At 41.0% G+C, this 25,049-nt stretch overlaps 3 protein-coding genes across 5 annotated transcripts; all 3 read left to right on the plus strand.

The window, feature by feature from the left end:
- Positions 1-2,822: 2,822 nt before the first annotated feature.
- On the plus strand, positions 2,823-3,827 carry LOC306919837 (serum amyloid P-component-like; the record flags this gene model as incomplete). The annotated part of the gene is made up of 3 exons (XM_079496387.1): positions 2,823-2,880; positions 3,008-3,516; positions 3,645-3,827. 3 exons carry the CDS (start codon positions 2,823-2,825, stop codon positions 3,825-3,827), a joined length of 750 nt encoding a protein of 249 aa, XP_079352513.1.
- A 2,899-nt stretch (positions 3,828-6,726) lies between these two features.
- On the plus strand, positions 6,727-7,725 carry LOC306919838 (serum amyloid P-component-like; the record flags this gene model as incomplete). The annotated part of the gene is made up of 4 exons (XM_079496388.1): positions 6,727-6,784; positions 6,915-7,013; positions 7,104-7,420; positions 7,534-7,725. 4 exons carry the CDS (start codon positions 6,727-6,729, stop codon positions 7,723-7,725), a joined length of 666 nt encoding a protein of 221 aa, XP_079352514.1.
- A 1,745-nt stretch (positions 7,726-9,470) lies between these two features.
- rab4a (RAB4a, member RAS oncogene family) lies at positions 9,471-22,433 on the plus strand. 3 transcript variants are annotated; one of them, XM_079497004.1, is made up of 8 exons: positions 9,471-9,650; positions 13,118-13,198; positions 14,335-14,449; positions 15,014-15,076; positions 15,553-15,707; positions 18,421-18,516; positions 20,372-20,542; positions 20,775-22,433. In XM_079497004.1, the coding sequence occupies exons 1-7, from the start codon at positions 9,635-9,637 to the stop codon at positions 20,485-20,487; spliced, it is 642 nt and encodes a 213-aa protein (XP_079353130.1). In that variant the 5' UTR covers positions 9,471-9,634; the 3' UTR covers positions 20,488-20,542; positions 20,775-22,433. The 3 variants fall into 3 exon arrangements, with proteins under 3 accessions (XP_079353130.1, XP_079353131.1, XP_079353132.1); XM_079497005.1 differs by having other exon boundaries at positions 20,779-22,433; XM_079497006.1 differs by having other exon boundaries at positions 20,375-20,542.
- Positions 22,434-25,049: the final 2,616 nt, after the last annotated feature.

Genomic DNA, 25,049 nt, shown 5'->3' on the forward strand with positions numbered 1-25,049 from the left:
TTTTCCAGCAGCATGTGTTTAGACTCTGGACATGACAAAACACAGATGATTTAGGCCATGTTATCTGCTATGGTGTTGATCCACTGACAGTGAAAACTTAACAATGGTTTCAACACAGCCATCTTTTTAGAGTACATTGTGCTTCAGTATGTTGACAAGCTTCATGGAGATGTTAATTTCCCTTTCCAGCTCGATTTAGCACCTGCCCACAGAGCCAAAACTACTAGTAACTGGTGTACTGACCATGGTGTTACTGTGCTTAACTGACCAGCCAACTGGCCTGACCTGAACCCCACAGAGAATCTAGGTTGTATTGTCAAGAGGAAGCTGTGAGACATAAGACTGAACAATACAAATTAATTTACGGATGTTATCAAAGCAAACCTGAGCTTCCATAACACCAACAGTGCCACAGGCTGATCACCTCCATGCCATGCCCCATTGAAGAAATAATTTGTTCAAAAGTAGCCCAGACCAAGTATTAACTGCATACATTAATATACTTTTCAGATGGTCGACATTTCTCGTTTAAAATTTTTTTTTAGTGGTCTCGTAAAATATTCTAATTAATTGAGATATGATTTGTTTGATTTTCATGAGCTGTATGCCATAATCAAGATTAAAACAAAAAAAGTTTTTAAATACTTCACTTTATGCACAATGAATTGAGAATATATGAAAGTTTCACTTTTTGAATTATATTACGGAAGAAAATTAACTTTTACAAAATCATTGAGATGGATGTGTAGAATTCCCTTGACAAGTATCATTTATTCTACTTTAGACCAGTAGGTGGCAGTGTCATTTTACATGACTTTCATAAGATCTTGTGCTAAAACAGTGATGTAAGTACTCAAGTAGCCTTTAATTACAATTTTGAGTTTTTTTTAACGCTGGAATATTTCCAATTTTCTGTACTTTTAGTCAGAGGAACATATTATAGGCTAGTAGGCTACTAGAACTTTAGTTACTTTGTAGATTTGGATCATTACATATATACAGTAATCTACATTAAACACTTCAACCGCCATCGGTGTATGAATTTGTGTGAATAGGCGAATTGATGCACAATCTATGTAAATCGCCTTTGATAAAGGCGCTATATACTGTGTGTGTGTGTGTGTGTGTGTGTGTGTGTGTGTGGCCTATCAACACTGACCTGCTTATTATTATCAGGTTTCAAAGAGCAAAAGCCCTTTACTGTAAATCATACTGTGATGATTAGGACCTGCTCAGTCTGACAAATACAGGCAACTACACACAAGTATTGTCTCAACCTTCATTAATGTCATTGTGTAACCTATCATTTATATCTGTCATTTATTTGTCTGACACTGCTGTGAATGACTGGGGTCCAATTATTAGATCCATCCATTTATCCAATAGATCTACTTCCAGATACAATCTTTAGTGATCTACTACAGTATTTCTCCTGATTATTGAATAGCTTCACTAACCACATTAGATCTGCTAGATGTATAACATTTCATCAGATCAGGATCAAGAGGGTTTATTTGTCTCTCAGGTAAAAGCAGTGAAATGTTGTTAGGACATTATGTTAACACAACAATACAATATAGTAACAAGATGATGATTGATTATAATACTGCATGCAATTAAGTTAAACAATAAAATAAATGTAAAAGTACAAACACTTAAAACTGGAAGTAGATTTGTAAATGTATGGTGCATAATTCATTTATGCTGAAATGTCTGTGTTTCCCTATTTTTGGAATGCTTTATTCCCTATTATATATTTAGATCCATATTAGTCTTGATGGTGTCCACAACATTTAAAAGTAAAATAAATAACAAAAATGTGTCAACATCCATTTTATCATAATCCGTCACTTTCTTGAGTAGAACTGTACGCTGTGTATATATATATGCAATTCTACCAAAAGCATGTATACCAATATTACCAAATCAGAACTCTATTCTATATAATTGTATCTTTCATCTTTGTCTTTTACTACTGTGTGTGTGTCACCGTGAACCTTTGTCCTCCTTGAACACCAGGAAATAAGTATTTCCGAGCAACAATCTGTTCAGTTCAGTTTGCATGTGAACAGATTGCTGACTGTCATAAACATATTGGTTGATGACCTGTACTGCTGTCGGGCAAGGACTATGACCAAATATTACCAAAAAAAACGTTTGTAAAAACAACACAAGTGCCCTTATTTTTGACTCTATGCAACTTCCTCGTCAAAGTTGGTCTGGTGACTTTATACATTGTCAGATACTTCAATGTAAAAATGTATGTGGAGATAGTTGTATTGTTCATAATTGAGTACCACAGACGAAAAACAGTCCAAATTTCATTCTGACCCCTCCACGAAAAGGCCTTGTTGTCCTGAACCCTTATCTATCATTTATACATTATGGATCAATAGTGTGGACTTAGACTGTTTTTCGTCTGTGGCATTATTGATAATGATTTGAATGACAAAGTCAGACGGGGGAAAATAAACTAAGTTGGAGTTAGGTGTTTTGACCAACAGTTTTTTTAGTTAATAATATAACAAAAAACATTGCATGGATGTAAAGGGTTTTCAATAGCACTGATTTATTAAGAAATAATAAAACATTTGAAACATGGAGATAGTTGGTTTCTGCCCGACAGCGACAGTGACCTGTACACATAAATGTTATTGTTGTAAAATCATTGTTCCTTGTTAGATAAAACTATATTTCCTTGATAGATAAAATGATAAGCTCTTACAGTAAATGACATTGCTCCAAGGCTATATAAGGCTTGGTCTGTAATTGTAGATATCATTCGTTGCTCCTCTCACTGTGTTGACTACAAGATAAGAAAGATGAAGACATTGTTATATCTGGTGCCTTTGTTCATGTGCGGGACTGCCGTACGGGAAGGTAAATGATGCTTCTGGATGGAATAAATAAATCATAAATCATCTCATGATGATGATGGCTTATTAAATATAGAATAAGAATATAATAACTGTAATTGTAATTTACTGTCTGTGTTTTGTCTTGACAGATCTCGGTGGGAGAATGTTTACGTTCCCTCGCCAGAGTGCTGACTCCTACGTCAGACTTCATCCTCAGCAGGAAAAAGTATTCTATGCTCTCACCACCTGTTTTCGGTTCTTTGCGGATCATCTCCCGCAAGATATGTTCTCTCTGTCCTGTCCCAGGTTTGACAATGGCTTCCTATTGTATCCACATGTAGATAAAGCAGGACTTTTGGTTGGAAATAACATGGTGTATTTCAATGGGATGAAAGCAGAATTAAACGAGTGGAACTCCCTGTGTGCCACATGGGAGTCTGGAACAGGACTGGTTCAGGTGTGGCTAAATGGCAAAGCAAGTGTTAGGAAGTCTCTGCATGCAGGTGGCTCTCTCCCTTCTCCCATCATCATCCTAGGACAGGAGCAAGACACCTATGGTGGAGGATTTGATGCTGCTCAATCAAACGTTGGGATGTTCACAGATGTGCACATGTGGGACTATGTCCTCTCTTCCGATGAGATCTACACCTACATGCAGGTTTGATGATTGCTTTTTGTGAATATATTTAAAACAGTTGATGAGTTTGAAATTTGAATTGACTGCACTTTAATGATTGAGGTGATGGTGTGGATGGTGGTGATTCATTTCGGTGTTTGTTCTTTCAGTCAGGTCATTTCAGTCCAGGCAACGCGCTGAACTGGGACAGGATGGACTACAGCCGTTATGGTTCTGTGGTCCTGGAGAACCTGCTAACACACAACAGCAGAATGGCTTCACACAACCACCATGTTCCAGAACCAACAGAGAATTCCCACCAGAATTCCACCAGACACATGGTTGATCCATGAGTGGCTGTAGCTACAACAAAGATGTCTGTTTTAATATTATTAATATTAAGATTATTTTGAAGTGAATTATATATTCCTCCATCCATTCATGTTTTCAATTTACGAGTGCCAATATGATTTTTACTGATATGTTATATAATATAAGTTTATTTTATACAAAGCTAAAATCTCACTTTTGGTTTTCTAAAGAATGGTTTGTAAAGGTTTTTTATAATGGTCTTTTATATGTTTTTATTTTTGATGTTTTTATTTGTCAACTGATGATATGGGTTTTCACTATTGGAGGCCAGGAATCTGAGCCCTTTAAGCATCTTCCCTCTGGTTCTTTTTAACATGTGCCTCTTCTGTGTGTGACATTGCTGATCTGTGAGAAGAATCAAGATGGACAGTGGGGTTACTGTGGACTTGAACTGAAGATAGCCTATGGGGTGCCATACCTTTGGTTGCTTTGTAGGCCTTAATTCTTCAGACCCTGAAGAAGGCATCTTCTGCCGAGACATTGGTCATTTTAAAATAAAATATTTGCATCGTGACTACGAGTTGTGCGACCTCTCCTCCTTTGTGTTGCTTGGTAGGCAAACATCAGTGTTTTGTTACTGCGAGCAGTAATCTGGAGCCAATGGAGGGAGCAGAGAAGGGAGCAGAGAAGGGGAGGGGGGAAACGTGACATTTTGGCTGGTTGAAAGGATTGAAGTGGTTACAAAATTGACATCTGACCACGTCATCAAGCCACTTCACCCCTTTTGCAATTTTGATCTTATTTTAATGATGTTTGGGAGATAAGAAACACTTTCCTGGGGTTTTTATGTGAGTAATTTGTGTTTTTTAGATATTTTAGTATTTCAAAGTGTCTGTGCTGTCATGGACACTGGTCTCACCATAATGCTTTTCTGCACTCACCCCGTGGAGAGGGAGAGGGCTGTACTGAGACAACATGTAGTCCAGGAAGGAAGTGAGACCAGTGTCCATGACATCACTGGCACTTTGAAATACTAATATATCTAAAGACACATATTACACACATAAAACCCCCAGGAAAGTGTTTCTTGTTTCCCAAACATAAAAAAAATAAGATCTGGTTACAAAAGGGGTGAAGTGGCCCTTTAAGGAGATGAGCTGTGGTCCATAGACTAGATGGCACTGCAGGTACCCTGGCAGCTGCTACAGTACATAGTGCCTACTAAGTATAGGCTGGGTCTGTGAACATGGAAAATACTGTATCAATGGACACCTATACACTGTCATTTTATCATATCAACCTTCACCATCTCCAACAAATCACTTGCAATAGTGAAATCTTTTCGATCAAATTCCTTGATGCTCAGTCCATCTGAGCCTTGCCAACAAGGAGTTCATGAGCTCGAAGGAGGACTTATATGTAAACTTTAGACTATTAGAGACACAACTGTAAAGCTGCAGTCACCAATACGTTTGGCCACGGGCCAATTTTCTTCTAAGCCATTATGGTGCAATTTAATTGCACCAGACCGTCTTTTATACAATAATATAAGCCTACACCAGCTCAGTGGCCTTGTGGTTAGAGTGTCCGCCCTGAGACTGGGAGGTTGGGGTTCAATCCCCGGCCGGGTCATACCAAAGACTCTAAGAATGGGACCCAATGCCTCCCTGCTTGACACTCAGCATCAAGGGTTGGATTGGGGGTAAGTCCCTGCGACATACTAGCGTCATGTCCAGGGGGTGTACTTGTACATCAAGCTGCCTCACGCTACAGAAACAGGAGATAGGCTCCTGCCCTATGAGCCTCATGGCTCGGCAAGGCTACTTACTACTACTACTACTACTACACCATAACTCTATGTTGTTAATAAGCAAAGATTTGTGTGATAACTGCATATTGACAGAACTGCGTAATCAGGTGTATATATAAATACTTTCATGCAGGCCATATCCATGAATGCTGCACAATGCTGGACATTTAGTTAAATAAAAAAATATAATCTGGAGACAGACTGCAGTCATTATCCCTTTCAAACGGAGATTCATAGACATTCATAGAACAGGAACTCAAAGGTCTCTTAGATATGGATAGAAACAGTGTATTGCTGCCTGCATCATGCCTTTCATTATCAACATGGATAAAAGCATTCTCAAGTGCATGATAATCCTCTCTTCCCCACTGTACTAAATATATATAGGTTCAGTATACATGTGTTCAGGTCCTGCCAAGTGTGCACTTTCTTTGAAGCATTCTGCAGTCCCATAGCCTATATACAGCTTTCTTGTGGTGCACAATGCAAGAAGGTAGCATGCGGAGGCTTAAGTGCATTTCATGTGTTACCTTGTGGTGTTCTTGCTTACTGTAATCCGCTCTGGATTAAAGGGTTAGTTCAGATTTTTGGATTTAAAGCTGTAGGAAATACTTGCCATTAGTATAGTGGTTGCAAAGGCATTAATTGATTGCCTGTGTCTTGTGGTGGGAGCTCTTCATGGTCTGGTTTTGGTGTAGTTCCGGTCATTTAGTGGGGGTCTGGGGGCCAGCCATACCTATTTCTACCATATAGAGCAACTTTCATTCAACTTTGAGGATAATTGTTATTGTTTAAACATGTAACTTTATAATTTTGTGGGACATAAATATGCTGTAGGCTCTAGTGTTGTTAAAAAGGTTACATATAGTTCTGTTTTAAGTGCTTGTGCACATGCACACATACAGTGACATTGCACCCTGACCTGAATAAATGCTACTAGCATTGCTCCTTGATTATTAACAATGATAGTCAGCATGTATTTATCATTTTATCTATTAAGTTAATAGATACAATTATATATACACTCGTAAATTACACAGCCCCATGCTATATAAGATGGATCTTTTTTCTTTAGCACTGGCAGAGATCATTATTTTCTCCTCTCGCTGTGTGACTACAAGCCCGGAAAGATGAAGACATTGCTCTATCTGGTGTCTTTGTTCATGTGTGGGACTGCTGTACAGCAAGGTAAATAATGCCTCTTGATAGCATGAAAAATAAATATATTGATGAGCTCATGGTAGTGATTACAACTCATAGAATACAAATATAATAACTGTAATCCGATTATAAGTTTGTCTGTGTTTTGTCTTGACAGATCTGAGTGGGAGAATGTTTACGTTCCCTCGTCAGAGTGCTGACTCCTACGTCAGACTTTACCCTCAGCAGGAAAAAATATTCTTTGCTGTCTCTGTCTGTTTGCGGTTCTTTATAGAGCAACAACAATGTCTGTTCTCTCTGTCCACTCCCAGTTATGACAATGGCTTAACTTTGTGTCCATATGTAGATAAAACACATCTCTGGGTTGGAAATAGCGTAGTGTATTTCAATGGGATGAAACCAGAATTCAACGAGTGGAACTCTGTGTGTGCCACATGGGACTCTGGAACAGGACTGGTTCAGGTGTGGCTAAATGGCAAAGCAAGTGTTAGGAAGTCTCTGCATGTAGGGGGATCTCTTCCTATTCCCATCATCATCCTAGGACAAGACCAAGACACCTATGGTGGAGGATTTGTTTTAGCAGAATCATATGTTGGAATGACAACAGATGTGCACATGTGGGACTATGTCCTCTCTTCCGATGAGATCCACACCTACATGCAGGTATGATGGATTTTCTTACACTGTATGTGTTCACACAAAACAATTTTTTAATTGCCTACACTTTAATGAATGATTGAGGTGATTAAGATTAATGTAGTTGTTCGTTCTCTCAGTCAGGTAATTTCAGGCCAGGTAACGCGCTGAACTGGGTCAGGATGGACTACAACAGACATGGTTATGTGGTCCTGGAGAACCTGCTAACACACAACACCAGAATGGCTTCACACAACAACCACCATGTTCCAGAACCATCAGAGACATTTCACCAGAATTCCACCAGGCATATGACTGTGCCACAAGTGTAACTGCAACAAAGATGTCTTCTTTATTTAATATATGCTATGGGCAGTAGCTAAGGAGGTAGACGAAGACAGCTGTCTTGGAATCGGAGGGTTCCAGGTCTGATCCCTAGCTCCTCCTGGTTATGTCTCAAAGTGTCCTTGAACAATTAAGACAAGACACTTCAACCCTAAACCTAACCCTGTGTGAATAGGTGAATGTGACTATATCCATTTTGAAGCACTTTCGGAAAAAGGTGTTATGAATGCCAAAAGAAAAACATTGCATTTCTTTCCTTCCGTTTTTATATTACGGTAGGCCTATCTCTCAAACCTAAAGAAACAGGCCTGAATCCTAATCTATCATGAAAAAAATATCCATCCATCCATGGCAAGTTTTCAGAGCTCACATGTCGGTTTACATTCAAAACATATGAAATCCAATATGAATGAATGGGCGGCGGTGACTCAGGGGTAGAGTGGCTGGATGGGAACCGTGAGGTTGCCAGTTCGAACCCGGGCTCCCCCAGAGTTACTGTCGAAGTGTCCTTGAGCAAGACACTGAACCCCAAATTGCTCCCGATGTGCTAGTTTGTGCCTTGCATGGTTTCCGCTGCCATCGGTGTATGAATGTGTGTGTGAATGTAATGCACAATATCTGTAAAGCGCCTTGGATAAAGGCGCTATATAAATGCACCATTTACACACACACACACACACACACACACACACACATTGTATTTGTTCAGTTCAGGAGTGAAAATATGATTAAAAATGATTAAAATGAGATGTGTTTATATAGCCTACTGTTGGTATTTATACACAAGAATCTGTAACTCACTTTTGGTTTGTAAAGTTATTTTTTAACGTTAAATAAAAGAAACAGACGTTAAATACATTCTGCAAACGATTATTTTTGCTGTGCAGATTTATTTGGTTTAAATTAAATTAAAGCTTACCAAAACACAGTAAGCGTTGTCTGATTCATCATCACTAGCTGTCTTCCACCCTGTTTCATCATCACTAGCTGTCTTCCACCCTGTTTCATCATCACTAGCTGTCTTCCACCCTGTTTCATGGGCTGTTGGGAGAAACTATAGTGCCTATCTGATACTCTTTCAAAGCGCCTCATTCACCTACTTCAGTTCAAAGTTGCAGCAAGAGGCAATAATACTTTGCATTTCTGCATGATCAAATAGATATCTGAGATTGCATCAAGGATTTACAACCAATCTTCCCTGGTATATCATGATAATGTGCTTTAAATATTAAGTTTACTAAATGTATTATTAACTCAAGATTCCATCAGAGAAAAACTGATGATGGGCAATGTTGATTGAAAAAGATAAAATAAAATTTCATATCATATCATGTTGTTATTGTGATCCAAATATTGTAGTATTGAATCGTGAAATTTGTCTTCTGCCTGTGCCATACCAGTCATTACTAGCCTACATAGATTATTGACTTTATGCTGTATATTCATTGTATATTGTAGGCCTATATAGCCATAGACCCAAAAAAGCCAGAATCTTCAAACTAAATCTTATTCAAAGGTTGCAAAGGATGTCATTAGTTTCATTAGTAGTATGTGTCTATTTACCACACACAGAGAGAACACGGTACAACATTTTAAAAAATGGATTCTGGAATAAATATTACTGTTTTTACTGTCAAAAGCCTTTATTGCATAACCACAGATATAAAACCTTGTGAAACAGCGTCCTCCTGTGGCCTGTTGCCAGACATGCAGGCCTTTATTCTGGAAACAGAACTACGGGCAGTCGGAGGGGGAAATCCGCTCGGAATCCGCGGAAGGAAAAAAAGACATCACAGCCACAGGAGAGTGAAATCTGCCCATGTCTGTTTGTCTGTGTGTGTGTCCATCCTGATCCGATTCAAGAAGAGGATTTACTAGTCATTTGGTGTCATCATCATGTCGGAGACGTACGGTGAGTGAGTGAGTGGACAGAACAGGCCCGGGTGGTGGTGGAGAGACATAGCTTTCATCATCATCATCATCTCTCTCTCCCTCTCATCGTAAACAAAATAGCCGACAGGGGCTAATCTCTGCTGGCCGATGCTGACTGTGACTGATCTACTCCCATAGCAGAGACTAGAGACATAACATACGTTTATTATAATACGCTTACAATATCACAACAACTGAGGTTATGTGCAGAATACATGATGGTATGGTTATTAATATTATGGGAATTGGGTCATATATTCATTGATTTCTGCATGGTATTCTGAAGGAAGGAAGCCAGGAGGGAGGGGAGGGAGTATAGCGGTGATGTTGATATGGGGTGGGCTGTGGGCAGGGAGCTGTCACTTAGGAATGTTAGCTGCTGATGGTGTTTTTTTTTTGAGTATTTATTGACAGTTTGCAGAATTACAGTACATTTCAAGCACAACTCAATACAAAAACTGTTAACTGTGAGTGGACGACACCATAAAGCATTACACTTGTTTACAAGAGGGCCCACCATGGTGATGGTGATGGTGGTGATGATGATGATTGATGATGGTGATGATGATTGATGAGGATGGTGGTGAATTTTATAATGTTTCTGATGGTTTAGGCCTATGTTGTGATGATGATGATGATGGTGAATTAGGTTGATTTTGTGATCATAGGGATGGTGAACCCCCCCTCCCCCTCTCCCACACACACACACACACACCTATACACACACTTACACACACACACGCACGCACGCATGCACGCGCACAGTGTTCCTCAACATTGTAGCAGAAATAAATAAATAATTGTAGCATTGCGGTAGAGATAAATAGTTATAGTAGTAATATGATTATAGCAGGGCATGTGCAGGAGGCATTCATTTGAGGTGCTTGGAGGTGATGTGTTCATTCATGGGTCCTACATATAGGGTGGCTGTGGCTCAGGAGGTAGAGCAGGTCGTCCAATGATCCCTGGGTCGGCGGTTCAAATCCCGGCTCCTCCTGTCCACATGTCGAAGTGTCCTTGGGCAAGACACTGAACCCTACATTGCCTCCAATGAGTTGGTCGGTGTGAGCTCGCCACCATTGGTGTGTGAATGTGGGAAGTAGGGACGCTGGCGTCGACTGTTCACCGCTTCACTTTCCAATGTATGAATGAATGAACCATTGTAAAGCGCTTTGAGCACTTGGAAAAGCGCTATAAAAATGCAATTCATTATTCATTACATACCTTACCTAAATGTTATGAGTACACAAAATGTGTCCGCTGCACACCTAAGTGTGTGTGTGTGCGCGCGTGTGAGTGTGTGTATATTTATGAATGCCCCAAAGTTTCAGTTGTCTGTCTGAGTGTAAGTATTGTGAAAAGTGTGCATGTGTGCGTGCGTGCGTGCGTGCGTGCGTGCGTGAGATGGTTGTTTGGCTAGTTGAAGGTGTGACCCTGGCAACTGCTGTTACTCAGTTCTAACAAACGAGCACAGTATAGTTCTGTGCTGAATATGATGCCTTGTTGTCATCCATGAGACAGTGAGACTGCTGCCTTTCCTCGCCAGCATGTGAAATATTTAAATAACGGTTACTTTGAACTGTAGCGGGTGGACGGGTGACTATATGGCTGCAAGACGGCAACTAATATAGCTTGTAGCTTTGTATTACATACCGAGGTCACTCAGTCAGGGCTCAAGGCTCCTCGTGTCTAGTTTGGAAGTTCATTTGAAATGCAGCCTATTTTCTCTGTGCCAAACTGTGATGCCAATGGTGCTGGTAGTAGTGTAGTCTGTCTGTGTCACTCCAAACTAAAAATTAAATACAATTCTTTGCACAATCCACACAGAAAAAGGCCTGGTTTCATTGCAGCTCAAACTTTCACTATATTGGATGCTTGTAGTTGTCCCCTCTCTAAAATCGGTTATTGGTATCTGTTGGGCCCTATAAATGAATGCCCTATACAGAGGCGTATCTAAAATAAGGCGAGGGCAGGCGTCCGCCTGTCCAAATCCATTTCTGGCCTGGCCAAAATCCATACAATGAGAAAAAAAGAGGACAAAAACAAGACCTGAGAACTATTAATGGACAGCTGATTGGCCGTTGCGGTAGAGCGCGGCCCTCAATCACCCATTGGAATGTAAATGCATGCCTTTCAGCCTTTTGTATCCTACTCGTCTGGCAGGTATATCTCTTTGAAAACCTTTAGTGCTACGATTGTGCGCGGGGAGACGACAATTAACACATCTTGTCTGCCCAAAACGTAATTCCTGGATACGCCACTGGCCCTATACTCAATGATCATACTACAGCGTCACACAAAAGCACGAAAAGGTAGCAGATCCACAAGCTCCAAATAGATCTGCTACTTTAGCTTTTTTTGAATTTGGATCCTGAAAAGTAACAGTTTTAGACATAATGAGATCTCCACCCGACAGATACGATATGAAACTGGTGATTCTTGAAACATTTTGCATTTGAATTATACAGACTATTTATAAATGTAGTAATACGTCACTGGGTCATATTTCTGTTCTATTAAAAAACGACTATAACTTGATGTTTTATGTTAAGATATAATCTGATATTAACACTTTCTGATATGAACAATAAGGCCATCACACGGCTAGCACTTTCGATATCAAATGACACTGATCATCCCCTGTATCTATTCTTTAACCTCATGCCATCTGGATAAAGATACAGAACCTTGCCATGGAAAAAGGTCCGTTTTAGTAGGAGCTTTGTCCCCTCAGCCATCGCGGCTTTAAACAAACTGCCCCGCCGATAGGATGGTTATCTACATAGTGGGGACCTCATGTTTTTGTTTTTGTATTGTCTTGGTGTTATGTGCTCTGTGTTGTTTGTGCTCTGTGTTGTTTTTGATGTGGGTGTTGAACAGATTGTGAAGACAAATATCCTTCGGGACGATAAAGATTATTATTATTATAATTATGCAAATGTTGGTGAGTTGAGTTCTAATCCATTTTAAATGTATTATGTTATATAACGTCTCTGTCGGCCGGGTGGAAACCTCATATGTCCAAAACTGTTACTTTTCAGGATTAACCCATTCTGGGCGGGAACCCCTTTTGGTGTTGGCATTATGATAATGCTTTAGCTATTGAAAAATAGCAGATCTACAAGCTCATAGCGCGCCACCGAGTGGCGCGCTACGAGCTTGTAGGTCTGCTATTTTTGAAAAATCGAAGAACGACTGAAGAACGACTGAAGAACAAATCTGATCTCAGGTCAAAATGGGTTAAAATTTGAACATGGCAAAAGTAGCTCTGTTACTTTTGATACATTTTGTGTGATACTACTCAAGTACGGCATTCATTTACGAAAAGACGAGTTAGAATATGGAAATAGGAGGTTTCTGGCCGACGACAACGACTAATGACAGCCTTTTTGCTGTAGATAATAATATGAAAACATGACTTATTGACTTTTACATCTTCCCCCTCAGACTTCCTGTTTAAATTCCTGGTCATCGGGAACGCAGGGACGGGCAAATCCTGTCTCCTACATCAGTTCATAGAGAAGAGATGTAAGTTGAAGACCTTTCACGCACTTTCATGTTTTATAATATGAAAGTTCCAGGACGAATTGGCACCCACATGAGAGCCTATTTCACCCACTCAAATGAGAGCCTATTTCACCCACTCAAATGAGAGCCTATTCACCCACTCACATTACAGCATATTTCACCCACCCACATGAGAGCCTATTTCACCCACCCACATGAGAGCCTATTTCACCCACTCAAATGAGAGCCTATTTCACCCACTCACATTACAGCATATTTCACCCACTCACATGAGAGCCTATTTCACCCACCCACATGAGAGCCTATTTCACCCACTCACATGAGAGCCTATTTCACCCACCCACATGAGAGCCTATTTCACCCACCCACATGAGAGCCTATTTCACCCACTCACATGAGAGCCTATTTCACCCACTCACATGAGAGCCTATTTCACCCACTCACATGAGAGCCTATTTCACCCACTCACATGAGAGCCTATTTCACCCCCTCACATTACAGCATATTTCACCCACCCACATGATAGCATATTTCACCCACTCACATGAGAGCCTATTTCACCCACTCACATTACAGCATATTTCACCTATTTATGTTAAGTGTGTCTATATGGGGTTTATAAATATTTAACCAATTAAATGTATTAAGAGCTTGTGACTAAATAATAACTACATTGGATCACATAGTACAGAATGTTTGACTCCATGTACTGTGTGCCTTGATTGGTTTTATTGATTGATTGAATACTTTAATAAATGTAAACAGCACCTGGTACAGTAAGACATTAAGGCAAAAAGGATAACACAAAAAGCCCTGGGGACCAGTTTCTATTGTGGTCCTTCAATTCGTGAACATAACATAAATATAAAATGACATAATAATGCATGTCATGATCAACAAATAAAAACGACATGTTCAAAGTATATAAAAATAAAAATAGCAGCAGTGAATGACACCCCCCTTTCTATGGGAATTTTCATTTATCTCCCCTTGTGGTCTCCTCCTGATAGATGTTTATTCAGGCCAGTTTTGAAATAAACCAGTGATTCACCTCCTTTTTAATGGATCGGTGTCAGGGCATTCCACATTTTGGTGGAATGATGTTGATATGACTGTGTGTATGTGTTGTTTTCCAGTTAAAGATGAGTCCAACCACACCATCGGAGTGGAGTTTGGTTCCAAGATTATCAGTGTGGTCAACAAGATGGTCAAACTACAGATCTGGGATACTGCTGGCCAGGAGAGGTTCAGGTACCATGGGAGACAATGCACTATGTACTGTATTCACCACTTAAAGCCCAGTGTCCGTAGTGTGGGGAACCGTTTGCAGAAAATAGATTGACAAAGCTCACAACATCGGCTATTTTCAGCAACGGTATTTAATGTAGTGTGCAAACGAGTCACTACTAGTATAGAGCCCTGAGGGATTCCGCTCAATAACGTATGGGATTAGGGGCACGGTGGTGCAGTCGGTAGCGCGGTCGCCTCACAGCTAGAAAGTCCTGGGTTCGATTCCCGCTGGGGATGCTCAGAGCTGTGGGCGCTGTGGGCGTGTTCTCTCCTCCGCGTCATCAGTGCCCATACCCTGGGTGGGGTTGGCCAAAGGGCCTTTCTATGTGGAGTTTGCAAGTTCTCCCCGTGTCCCCTAGGGTAGGTACCCTCACATGTTCTCCCCATATCCCCTAGGGTAGGTACCCTCACATGTTCTCCCCGTGTCCCCTAGGGTAGGTACCCTCACAAAAATCAATAATACTGTGTGTTTGTGTGCGTGTGCGTGTGCGTGTGCGTGCGCATGTGTGTGTGTGTGCGTGCCAGGTCTGTTACAAGAAGTTATTACAGGGGAGCAGCAGGAGCCCTGCTGGTGTATGACATCACCAGGTATGTTAACCAATCAGAGAGCTTGATTTCAGATTGTCATTTTCTTGCTCGGTTTCTCTTTAACACAATTCTGTCACTGCACGCACATGACTGTGTGTGTGTTTAGGTCTGTATCTCCCTATGTCTGAGTACAACCTATTGACCCCTGCAGCTGATTGGGGTCGTATTCACAGGACACACACACACACACACACACACACACACGCACACACACACTGCTCAGTTCCCACAGGTGTGATTTGTTTTTACTGAATGGGTTCCCACTTCCAACATAATAGTGATCTATTACAATTCCTTCTGTCTGTCTGTCTGTCTGTCTGTCTGTCTGTCTGTCTGTCTGTCTGTCTGTCTGTCTGTCTGTCTGTCTGTCTGTCTGTCTGTCTGTCTGTCTGTCTGTCTGTCTGTCTGTCTGTCTGTCTGTCTGTCTGTCTGTCTGTCTGTCTCTCTCTCTGTCTCTCTCTCTGTCTCTCTCTCAGTCGTGAGACGTACAACTCTCTGACCACGTGGCTCAGTGATGCCAGGATGTTGGCCAGTCAGAACATCGTCATCATCCTGTGTGGCAACAAGAAGGACCTGGACGCCGACAGAGAGGTCACCTTCCTGGAGGCCTCGCGCTTCGCACAGGAGAACGGTATACGACTGCCGCTTCAACTAAGTTATATTGTATTTTCCAGAGCCTTAGATATAGACAGAGTTACGCAAACTGCGTTCACTTCATGGGGCTTCAGTCCAATGGCGGCACTCCTACATAGACTTCTATTGAGAATGGGGACTCGCAACTGGGACAAGTCCTGGACCGGACGTAGGCAGAAATGCATTGGACTCAGGCAACAGCCCAGCTGTAATGATCTTAAATCCATTTATTTTAGATTGTTTTGTAGTAATAGTACAACATAAACATTAAAGACACTTTAGTTGTTACTGTACAATACTTTAAAACAGTTGTCATGTTGCACACATGCTTAAAATAGCTCTTATTTGCGCCGCCCTCGTTGAAAACAATGTATTTCCAACTCCAGCTTGTCTGCGCTCGAGCGTTCGGTTTCTGCCCCCTCAATGTCGTAACTCTTCTATTAGATGGCTCTGGTGTACCCGGTCCCTAACTGTTTAAAACATTTCCTAGTACTCTATAACACAGTGGTCAAGGACCCCCAAATTGACATGTATTTGGACCCCCATCTGAAAAGGTTTTGTGCTAGGGACCCCCAGAAGAGAGGTTTTAAAATATAGTGAAAATAAAAATATAATAAAGTATAGAGCCCTGAGGGACTTAGCTCAACAAAAATTGCTCATATGTCCATAAAGCAAAATGATCATTTTTAACCCATTTTGGGTGGGAACCCCTTTTGGTGTTAGCATTATGATCTGCTATTTTTGAAAAATTGAAGAACGACTGACATAGAAACATAGCTTTTTCAGAAAACTGTCAGGATGTAGAAGAAATTTTTAGAATCTGATCTCAGGTCAAAATGGGTTAAGATTCAAATTCCAAAGTAGCAAAAGTAGCAGATCTAGATCAACGGGTAACCTAATGTAGCCTCGCGTTGCGATACTAATATACCACTGCGCTGGGCTACGTGCCTCGGGGCATATGCATATGCAATAGAGGCGGGTGGAGTGTGGCTGCGCCAGGCTAAACCTAATGCTCATTCAAACCAGGTTACATGACCCTCCGGCCGTCTGTCTGTCTGCTAGCTAAATGAACCTCCGGCCGTCTGTCTGTCTGATAGCTAAATGAACCTCCGGCCGTCTGTCTGTCTGCTAGCTAAATGAACCTCCGGCCGACTGTCTGTCTGCTAGCTAAATGAACCTCCGGCCGTCTGTCTGTCTGCTAGCTAAATGAACCTCCGGCCGTCTGTCTGTCTGTCTGCTAGCTAAATGAACCTCCGGCCGTCTGTCTGTCTGTCTGCTAGCTAAATGAACCTCCGGCCGTCTGTCTGTCTGCTAGCTAAATGAACCTCCGGCCGTCTGTCTGTCTGTCTGCTAGCTAAATGAACCTCCGGCCGTCTGTCTGTCTGTCTGCTAGCTAAATGAACCTCCGGCCGTCTGTCTGTCTGCTAGCTAAATGAACCTCCGGCCGTCTGTCTGTCTGCTAGCTAAATGAACCTCCGGCCGTCTGTCTGTCTGCTAGCTAAATGAACCTCCGGCCGGCCGTCTGTCTGCTAGCTAAATGAACCTCCGGCCGTCTGTCTGCTAGCTAAATGAGTGGAGAACCACTTAACCTTAGATTAGATTAGACTTTATTTGAGTCAGAGCCAGAGGGAGGTTATTAGATTACACATTGTTTAGCTCAAGACACTGTAACATACTGTACGACACGTAAAGATAATTAATAGATTCTCATAAAACTACATCCATACTTCGTTGCACACGAATATTAAAATTAAATTAATAAAAAAACACTCAACTTGAACATTAACCCATTTTGGGCGGGAACCCCTGTTGGTGTTTCAAGCTTTATATTATACTTTAGCTATTGAAAAATAGCATAGGTCTGCTATTTTTGAAAAATCGTGAAAATGTGGCGCAAATCTTTGAATATATATTCTTTCAGAGCAAACGTTTTCAACTCAAATTTGCATCTGGGAGGGTCCCTGGAACAACATATTTTCAAATGGGGGTCGGCGGCCAATTACATATATTTTTGGGGGTCCTTGACATGAAAATGTTTGAGAACGACTGGCATAGAAACATAGGGTTTTTCAGAAAACTGTCAGGATTTAGAAGGCATTTGTAGAATCGTCCTCAGGCCTAAATGGGTTAAAAGGCTTTAGTGCTTGAAGGTTGTGTGTGTGTACGTACTGTGGGTTATCAACATCTAATGTAAACATACAGTATTGTGGGAATGCACCTGATGCTGTGAAGTCACCTGTGCCAGTGTCCTTGGCGTTGTTCTTCACATGTTTCCCAGGCTTATTGTTCTTTAAATTTGGCTAGCTTGCTACTGGGGGCGGGGGAAGATCAGTATAAATTAGTATTTTGAGTGCCATGGTGTGGGAGGGACAATGATTGAGAGAGTATAGTATGTGTGATGCGAGTACTGTAAGCTTGTTTTTATTATTAAAAAGGAACCCCAGAAACTATGTATTTAATTGGGTTAAAATATGAAAATATGTTGTTCCAGGGACACCACCAGAAGCAAAGATTTGAGTTAAAAACCTTCGCTCTGAAAGAATATAGATTTGTGCCACATTTTCACGATTTTTCAAAAATAGCAGACCTACAAACTCGTAGCTTGTAGTTTGTAGATCTGCTGTTTTGTAGTTTGTAGATCTGCTGTTTTTCAATAGCTAAAATATAACATTGTGTGTGTGTGTGTGTGTGTGTGCGTGTGCGTTCCTCAGAGTTGATGTTCTTGGAGACCAGTGCTCTAACAGGAGAGAACGTCGAGGAGGCCTTCGTCCAGTGTGCTCGGAAAATACTCAACAAGATAGAGTCAGGTGAGTACACTACAACTAAATCTACCTTTAAAGCTGCAGTACACAACTCTACCTTAAGACTGCAGTACACAACTATTTACCTTAAAGGAGAATTCCATGCTAGAAGGCTTTCTTACCTTTATTTGTAGTTTTATGTCCCCACCAAAGAGGTCCAGGTGTTATTTTGTGCAAAAGCGCATTATTGTCTATTTCCCCTAATGTAAGCCCTCAATGAATTGAATTGAATTGCTAATTCACTTATTTCCATCGCTCAAAAATAAAAAAAAATATCATCTCTTCATAATGTAAATAGTATCCCAAGCGGCACACTTTACTACTTATGTTGATGGTACTCTGGAACTCCCTCCCCCCTGATATTAGAAACATGGACTCTATTACCATTTTCCAAACTCACCTCAAAACCCACCTGTTCAGGCAGGCATATGGCTGACCTCTGCTGCAAGCTGTACCTTAGTTATGTTTTGCTTTTAAATATGTTTGTATAAACTGTTTTAACCTGTTGTACGGCGACCTTGAGTGCCCTGAAAGACACCTTATAAATACAATGTATTATTATTAATAAGCGAATTAGCACAAAAACCCAACCCCCATGAAGAGTAGAGAGACCACCTCCATTCCAACCACTTCAGATGTACTAGTTACTGTATGTCGCTGCTGTCTGATAAAATGATCTTCATAATTTTAACTTGTGTTTTCGACTTTTCGTAAATGAACGCCCTACTACTGGATCATACTACAGCGTCACACTAAAGGATCAAAAGTAGCAGATCTACAAGCTCTGAAACGCAGTACAAAGCTAAACACGTTTTGGACACATGAGGTTTCAACCCGACAGCGATGAAATTGTATGAACATACTCTACCAAACAGATTGGTGTAAATGGACATTTTTGTATATTCTTTACCTTCTCATTCTCTCAGTCACTGAGAATTGAGCAATAGTACAAACTAAAATGTGCAAGTCGAGCATGAATAAATGTTACCTTTTGTGTTAGGTGTTTTGTCTTAGGTTTCACAATATTATTTTATAAAACCAACATTATATTATACACACTGTTCAATGCTTTCATCTTGGAGAAGATTATGTGCACATCTCTTGCCTGTATTTAGGCCAGGTGCTGGATGTCAAGGCAAACAGGAGGAAGAAACATTCGCACACTTGTTTCTAGAGCTCCACACGAGTCTTACTTTATTAAAGGCAATTTCTTTGTGCCACTGTACTGTACTGTACTGTACTGTACTGTACTGTACTGTACTGTACTGTACTGTACTGTACTGTACTGTACTGTACTGTACTGTACTGTACTGTACTGTACCGTACCGTACCGTAATGGAGTAGATCCTGACATACTGAACCGAGAATCTATTTAGAATCTTGTTTTGAATACAATTTTGAATCATGTGTATTTATGTGCTATACACATGGGTTAGAGTTCTCAGTCGCTGATTTACAGCAAGATATTTGGATTCCATAAATGATAGTTCTCTTAGCTTTCTCTGAAGGATGATTATACTTTGTTGCGTGTCTGTCTCACACTCTGAAAGTAGCCCATCTACACGCTCTACATCCTGACATACTGAACCGAGAATCTATTTAGAATCTTGTTTTGAATCCAATTTTGAATCAAATTGCAAGACTGGCTCAGATGCGATTTTAAACATGAGAAATTGCATCTGAGCCAGTCTTTTATTTTGTAGTGCCGCTTTTTCCACTTAGTTGGTTTATGTGCGCAGGGAGGAATTTGTATAACAACTACATTAGGGAGAAAAGAAGGGATAAAGGGATAAATAGCAATCAATCAATCAATCAATCAATCAGTAAAAGGTCATTTCATACTTGCCCATGTGTCCTCTAGGAGAGCTGGACCCAGAGAGGATGGGTTCAGGGATCCAGTACGGTGACGCCGCTCTGAGACAGCTGCGCTCCCCCCGCCGCGCTCACCCACAGGGCACGCAGGAATGTGGCTGCTAGTGCACGCATTCCGTGACAGTGTCATGTGCACACGTGTGCACACACAGGATCAAAGGTAAGTGGACGTGTGTGTGTGTGAGTGAGTGGAGTTCACTATTGTGTGTCTTTGAAAGTTTGACTTACATTCCAAACACTGTTTGGAATGTAAGTCCTATATATTTGGGTGTACTACAAATACAAAGATAGCAGATCTACAAACTTCTGACCATTCAATGAAATGCACAAAGTAGTAGTCTCGCTGTGTGTGTGTGTGCGTGTGCATGTGCGCGTGCGTGTGTTTGTGCCAGGCAGGTTTGTGAGGACCAGGAGGAGGACAGATGTCGGGGACCCAAAAAAACGAAACGTTGGCTTCAGGCTGCGACAGTGGCAACTCTTCTTTGAACTTTGACCTTTTGCACGGAACCTTCAGTGTTTTGAACCTTCGTTCTTCGTTGTCATGGCTGCAGAGAAACCGCCACCTCTTGGCTCTACCACCCCCTTTCACCCCAGAAGTTGTGAGCAGCATCGTCGCCACAGCAGCCCTGGTCAACACAGCCAGAGACTGTTCACCTCCCAACGGCCTGCTCCGCTATTGGACCAAACCTTTCCCATCCCACCAATCAGGATGTATGTTGCTGATTGTGGTGTCACTTCCTCTCCCCCCCAAGCCACGATAGACAGACGTAGATACCTCATTGGCCGATGCTGTTCGTAGGAGTGATGCGTTAAAATGCGCCCGCCATATTGGTTATCTCAATCCGTTTTTATTGAAGCAGGAGGTCTCTCCAGGCTCCCACTATTAAAATCATCATAACTCACTGAATTCCCAACCCATTTTAAAGCGGTTTGGTTTGTTAACAAATGTTAGACATGTAGTTAGTTATGATACAGGATACTCCAAAATATCTTATCTCTGCTGTCGGGCAGAGACCTATCTCCATTATTCTAACATTTTGTGTTTTATTTTGTTTTCTTCCATAAATTAATACCTTACTTGATCATACGTCACACATTAATAGTATCAAAAGTAGCAGATCCACAAGCTCGAAACATGTCTGAGCTTTTAGATCTGCTACTTTTGCTATTTGTGCTGTTGAATTCTCAAAACTACCATGTATGAGGTTTCTACCCGACAAAGACGATATCATACTTCGACAGTAACATTCATAGGGTTAGGAAACCGCAGCAGCGTCATGATGCGCTGAGGGCCCTATCATGCATTTTAAAATAGTTCAAATAGACGATCTACAAGTTTTAAAATGTTTTTCAAAAAAGTAAAACAAAAATGCCAAACACCTTTAGGCATATAGGGTTGGGTGGCAAGCAAGAGAGGGCCCTGAGGGCTCCATCTTGCGCCTCCCTTATCCCTAAACGTATTTGCCATTTTTTACTATTTTGAAAACCATTTTAAAATAGTCCAACTAGCCGATCTACATCGAGACATTGTGAGCTTGTAGATCGGCTATTTGAAGTATTTTAAAAGTTTTTTTTTTAAATAGTAAAAATGGCAAATTAGTTTAGGGATAAGGGTTAAGGGGTGGCGCAAGATATAGCCCTTGAGTGTCTATTGTGTGCTGCACCTTCATGCGTGGCGTGGCGTTCATATCGGCTTCAACTCATTTTGACTCGTTTTTACTAGGCAAGTGCCTTCATTGTATTTTCAGCTGGAAAGAAATGCTTTTGTTGGACACACAGCCTGGTGCTTATAAAACAGAAAAGGTTTTTTATTCCCACCCCCCAGACCAGTCCTGGCACTTACAGTATATGTGCAACTCTGGCATATTTCTTCGTGGAGTTATGGCGAGTTGCTTGTACCAATATGGCGGCACGATGTTGACATACAGTTGGGTGCCACCGATATTGTCCCTTATCATTTGACCCATTTAGGCCTGACCTCAAAATTTAAAAAAATCCTTCTAAATCCTCGATTTTTCAAAAATAGCAGACCTACAAGCTCGTAGCGCGCCACTCGGTGGCGCGCTATGAGCTTGTAGATCTGCTATTTTTCAATAGCTAAATTATAACATAATGTTTAAAACACCAAAAGGGGTTCCCGCCCAAAATGGGTTAACTGTCCTTTTGCGCAGATCACGCAAACCTCAGCAAAAATAAAAGGACAATATCGATGGCCTCCAACTGTATGTAATCCAGTGGCCAATGCAAACCTCCAAAGACAAAAGTATCCTCCGTCTTTGGTGCTGGGCCAACACGCAAACAGCTAAATCATGAAAAACGTCAAGGTGGCTCTATGCTCCAGGTATTTTTATTCAGCAGCAGCAAAAGAAATGCCACTTGTAAGTAACTATAGAGTTTGCTTAAATGTCTTAATTGTTCTTGAAATGATGTAGTCTTTGGTACCACCCTCTGGTCACTAGGTGGGGTTGGTATCTGGTAACCGATTTGATATAACGTATAAAATGACACCGATGCTTTCCTGGTAGTTGGGGTGTGAAAGGGGTGGAGGATGCAAGAGACTGCATGCTGGATAGCACCACCCTGGAGGGGCCGGCATCTCTGGTCAGAATGCACCCATTCTCCTGTCCTGAAGAGTGTCAACAGGCTCCATCAGCATCGCCCGAGCCTGTTGACACCGGTTGCGTTCCTCCATCTTTCTGCAGCTGATGAGGTCCACCAGCAAAGACAGTATGTTGGTCAGTATGGGTTAGCTTGACAAAGCCCGCAAGGTCGAAACGTTTGCTACTGCTGAATAAAAATACGTTCATTTTAAATTGAGTTACGAGCTAGTATGCCATGCACAAACCCATCTGCCTTCTCTCTCACTTCCCTCACCTTAACCCACCCTGACTTGCATACTAACCTTTCTACTAGGAATAAGGAATAATGTCTATCTACCAAAAAATAACCTTCTTGTCCTGTTTAAATTAATTAAGCTATCCATTCAACATTCATAACATAAATAAGTCAGTGGTTCTCAAAGCGGGGTCCTTGCGGGGGTTCCAGGCGGTCCCCAGCGAAATGAAGGGAACAGTTTAATTTCACTATTATTTCACTGAGTAGAAGTTAAACTAATGAGATAATGTATAAGAATGTATTCTGATTACGCTCTCCACTGTTATAATTACAGTGTAGACAATTGTAGAATTTCACACTAATTGTAATGACAATTTTTTGTCTGAGGGTCCCTGGCACAACATTATTTTCAAAAGGGGGGCCTGTGGCCTCTTGCCTATCAATCTGGGGGTCCTTGACATGAAAATGTTTGAGAATCACTAATCTACATATCTTCTTACTAACTAACCGATCCTTCCTTCTTACTATACCTACCTATAATATCTAATAAACCAGTGGTTCCCAAACCTGTGACTAAAAAGTGGGCCCAGGACCCAAACTAGTGAAAATAGCAGAGCTACAAGGAACATGTCTTAGATTTTTCTTTTATTTGTTCATGAAACTTTGATGTGATTTAATTCATGTTTTTATTTTATTAATTTTTTGCTTTTTGGGAATGTTTTTTTTTGTATTATTATTGCAGGAAACAAAACATAAAGGGACCCATATAAATGTGTCCGTGACCCACAAAGAGGTCCCGACACAGTGTTTGGGGACCACTAATAAAAATAATTTCGTCTACTCGTCATGCGATGACCTTATGCATAGGTCAATGGCTCCCCTGCCACCCCACTCTGCTTTCTTTTTTTTAGCCTGAACCCTGAACTACCTATACTATCTTCCACCTACCTACTTAATTATCATTTATTTTTTTATGTGAATCCTATCATTGTATTGTGAGCATGCATGTGAATCAGTGTGCGTCATTCTGTGGGAAATAACCCTCCCCCATTCCCCTTCCCCTTACGGTAGCATAAAAGGTAAATCATATCTCTTGAGAGTTTTGTGGGTCCTTGAGGAGGTTCCAGGGTGTTCCATGCAGCTAACTGATTGGTTTACTCTGAGTGTACTAATGAAACCAAATGGACCTGTAAGGACTCTCAGAGTTATGGGGGTCCTTGGCCTACTACTAATGCATAGTAAACTGGGGGTCCTTGAAATGAGAATGCTGGTGGTGTAAGACTAAAACCTTTTCCTGTGAAGGACCCCGCAAATTGATATTTGGCCACAGACCCCCCCCCCCCCCCCCCCCATCTGAAAATGTCTGGTGAATTCAGAATCAGAATTGTTTAAAATGTTTCCAAACAAGATTCTTTGAAGATATTTGACCCCCAATGACCCCTGGGGGTTTCCTGGACCCCACTTTGATAACCACTGGTGTAGACAATAATTTACTCCAGACTGTTATTGTCGCTCAATCTCTGTCATCAGTTCATTTCATTTTTTTCATTTTTTTACCCTCTATGCCAAATCTCTTGCTAATTTCACGTATTATGACATAATGTTCAGTACAGAGATTCTATAGGGTTCATGTGGTTAAATGGATTCATTAAGAATAATGGCTACTTGTTCATTATGTTCTTTATGGTGGTTGTTTTGACACTGTTATATTTATTATATTATTGGTATACAAATAAATGCATAAATGAACACGTATTAGAAACAAAATAATGCACTATTTATCATCTTGTACGCTGTCACTTCCTTTGAAATCCCATTTTGGATGTGTATTT

The sequence above is a fragment of the Electrona antarctica genome (assembly GCF_951216825.1).
Source record: "Electrona antarctica genome assembly, chromosome: 3".
Lineage (NCBI taxonomy): Eukaryota > Metazoa > Chordata > Actinopteri > Myctophiformes > Myctophidae > Electrona > Electrona antarctica.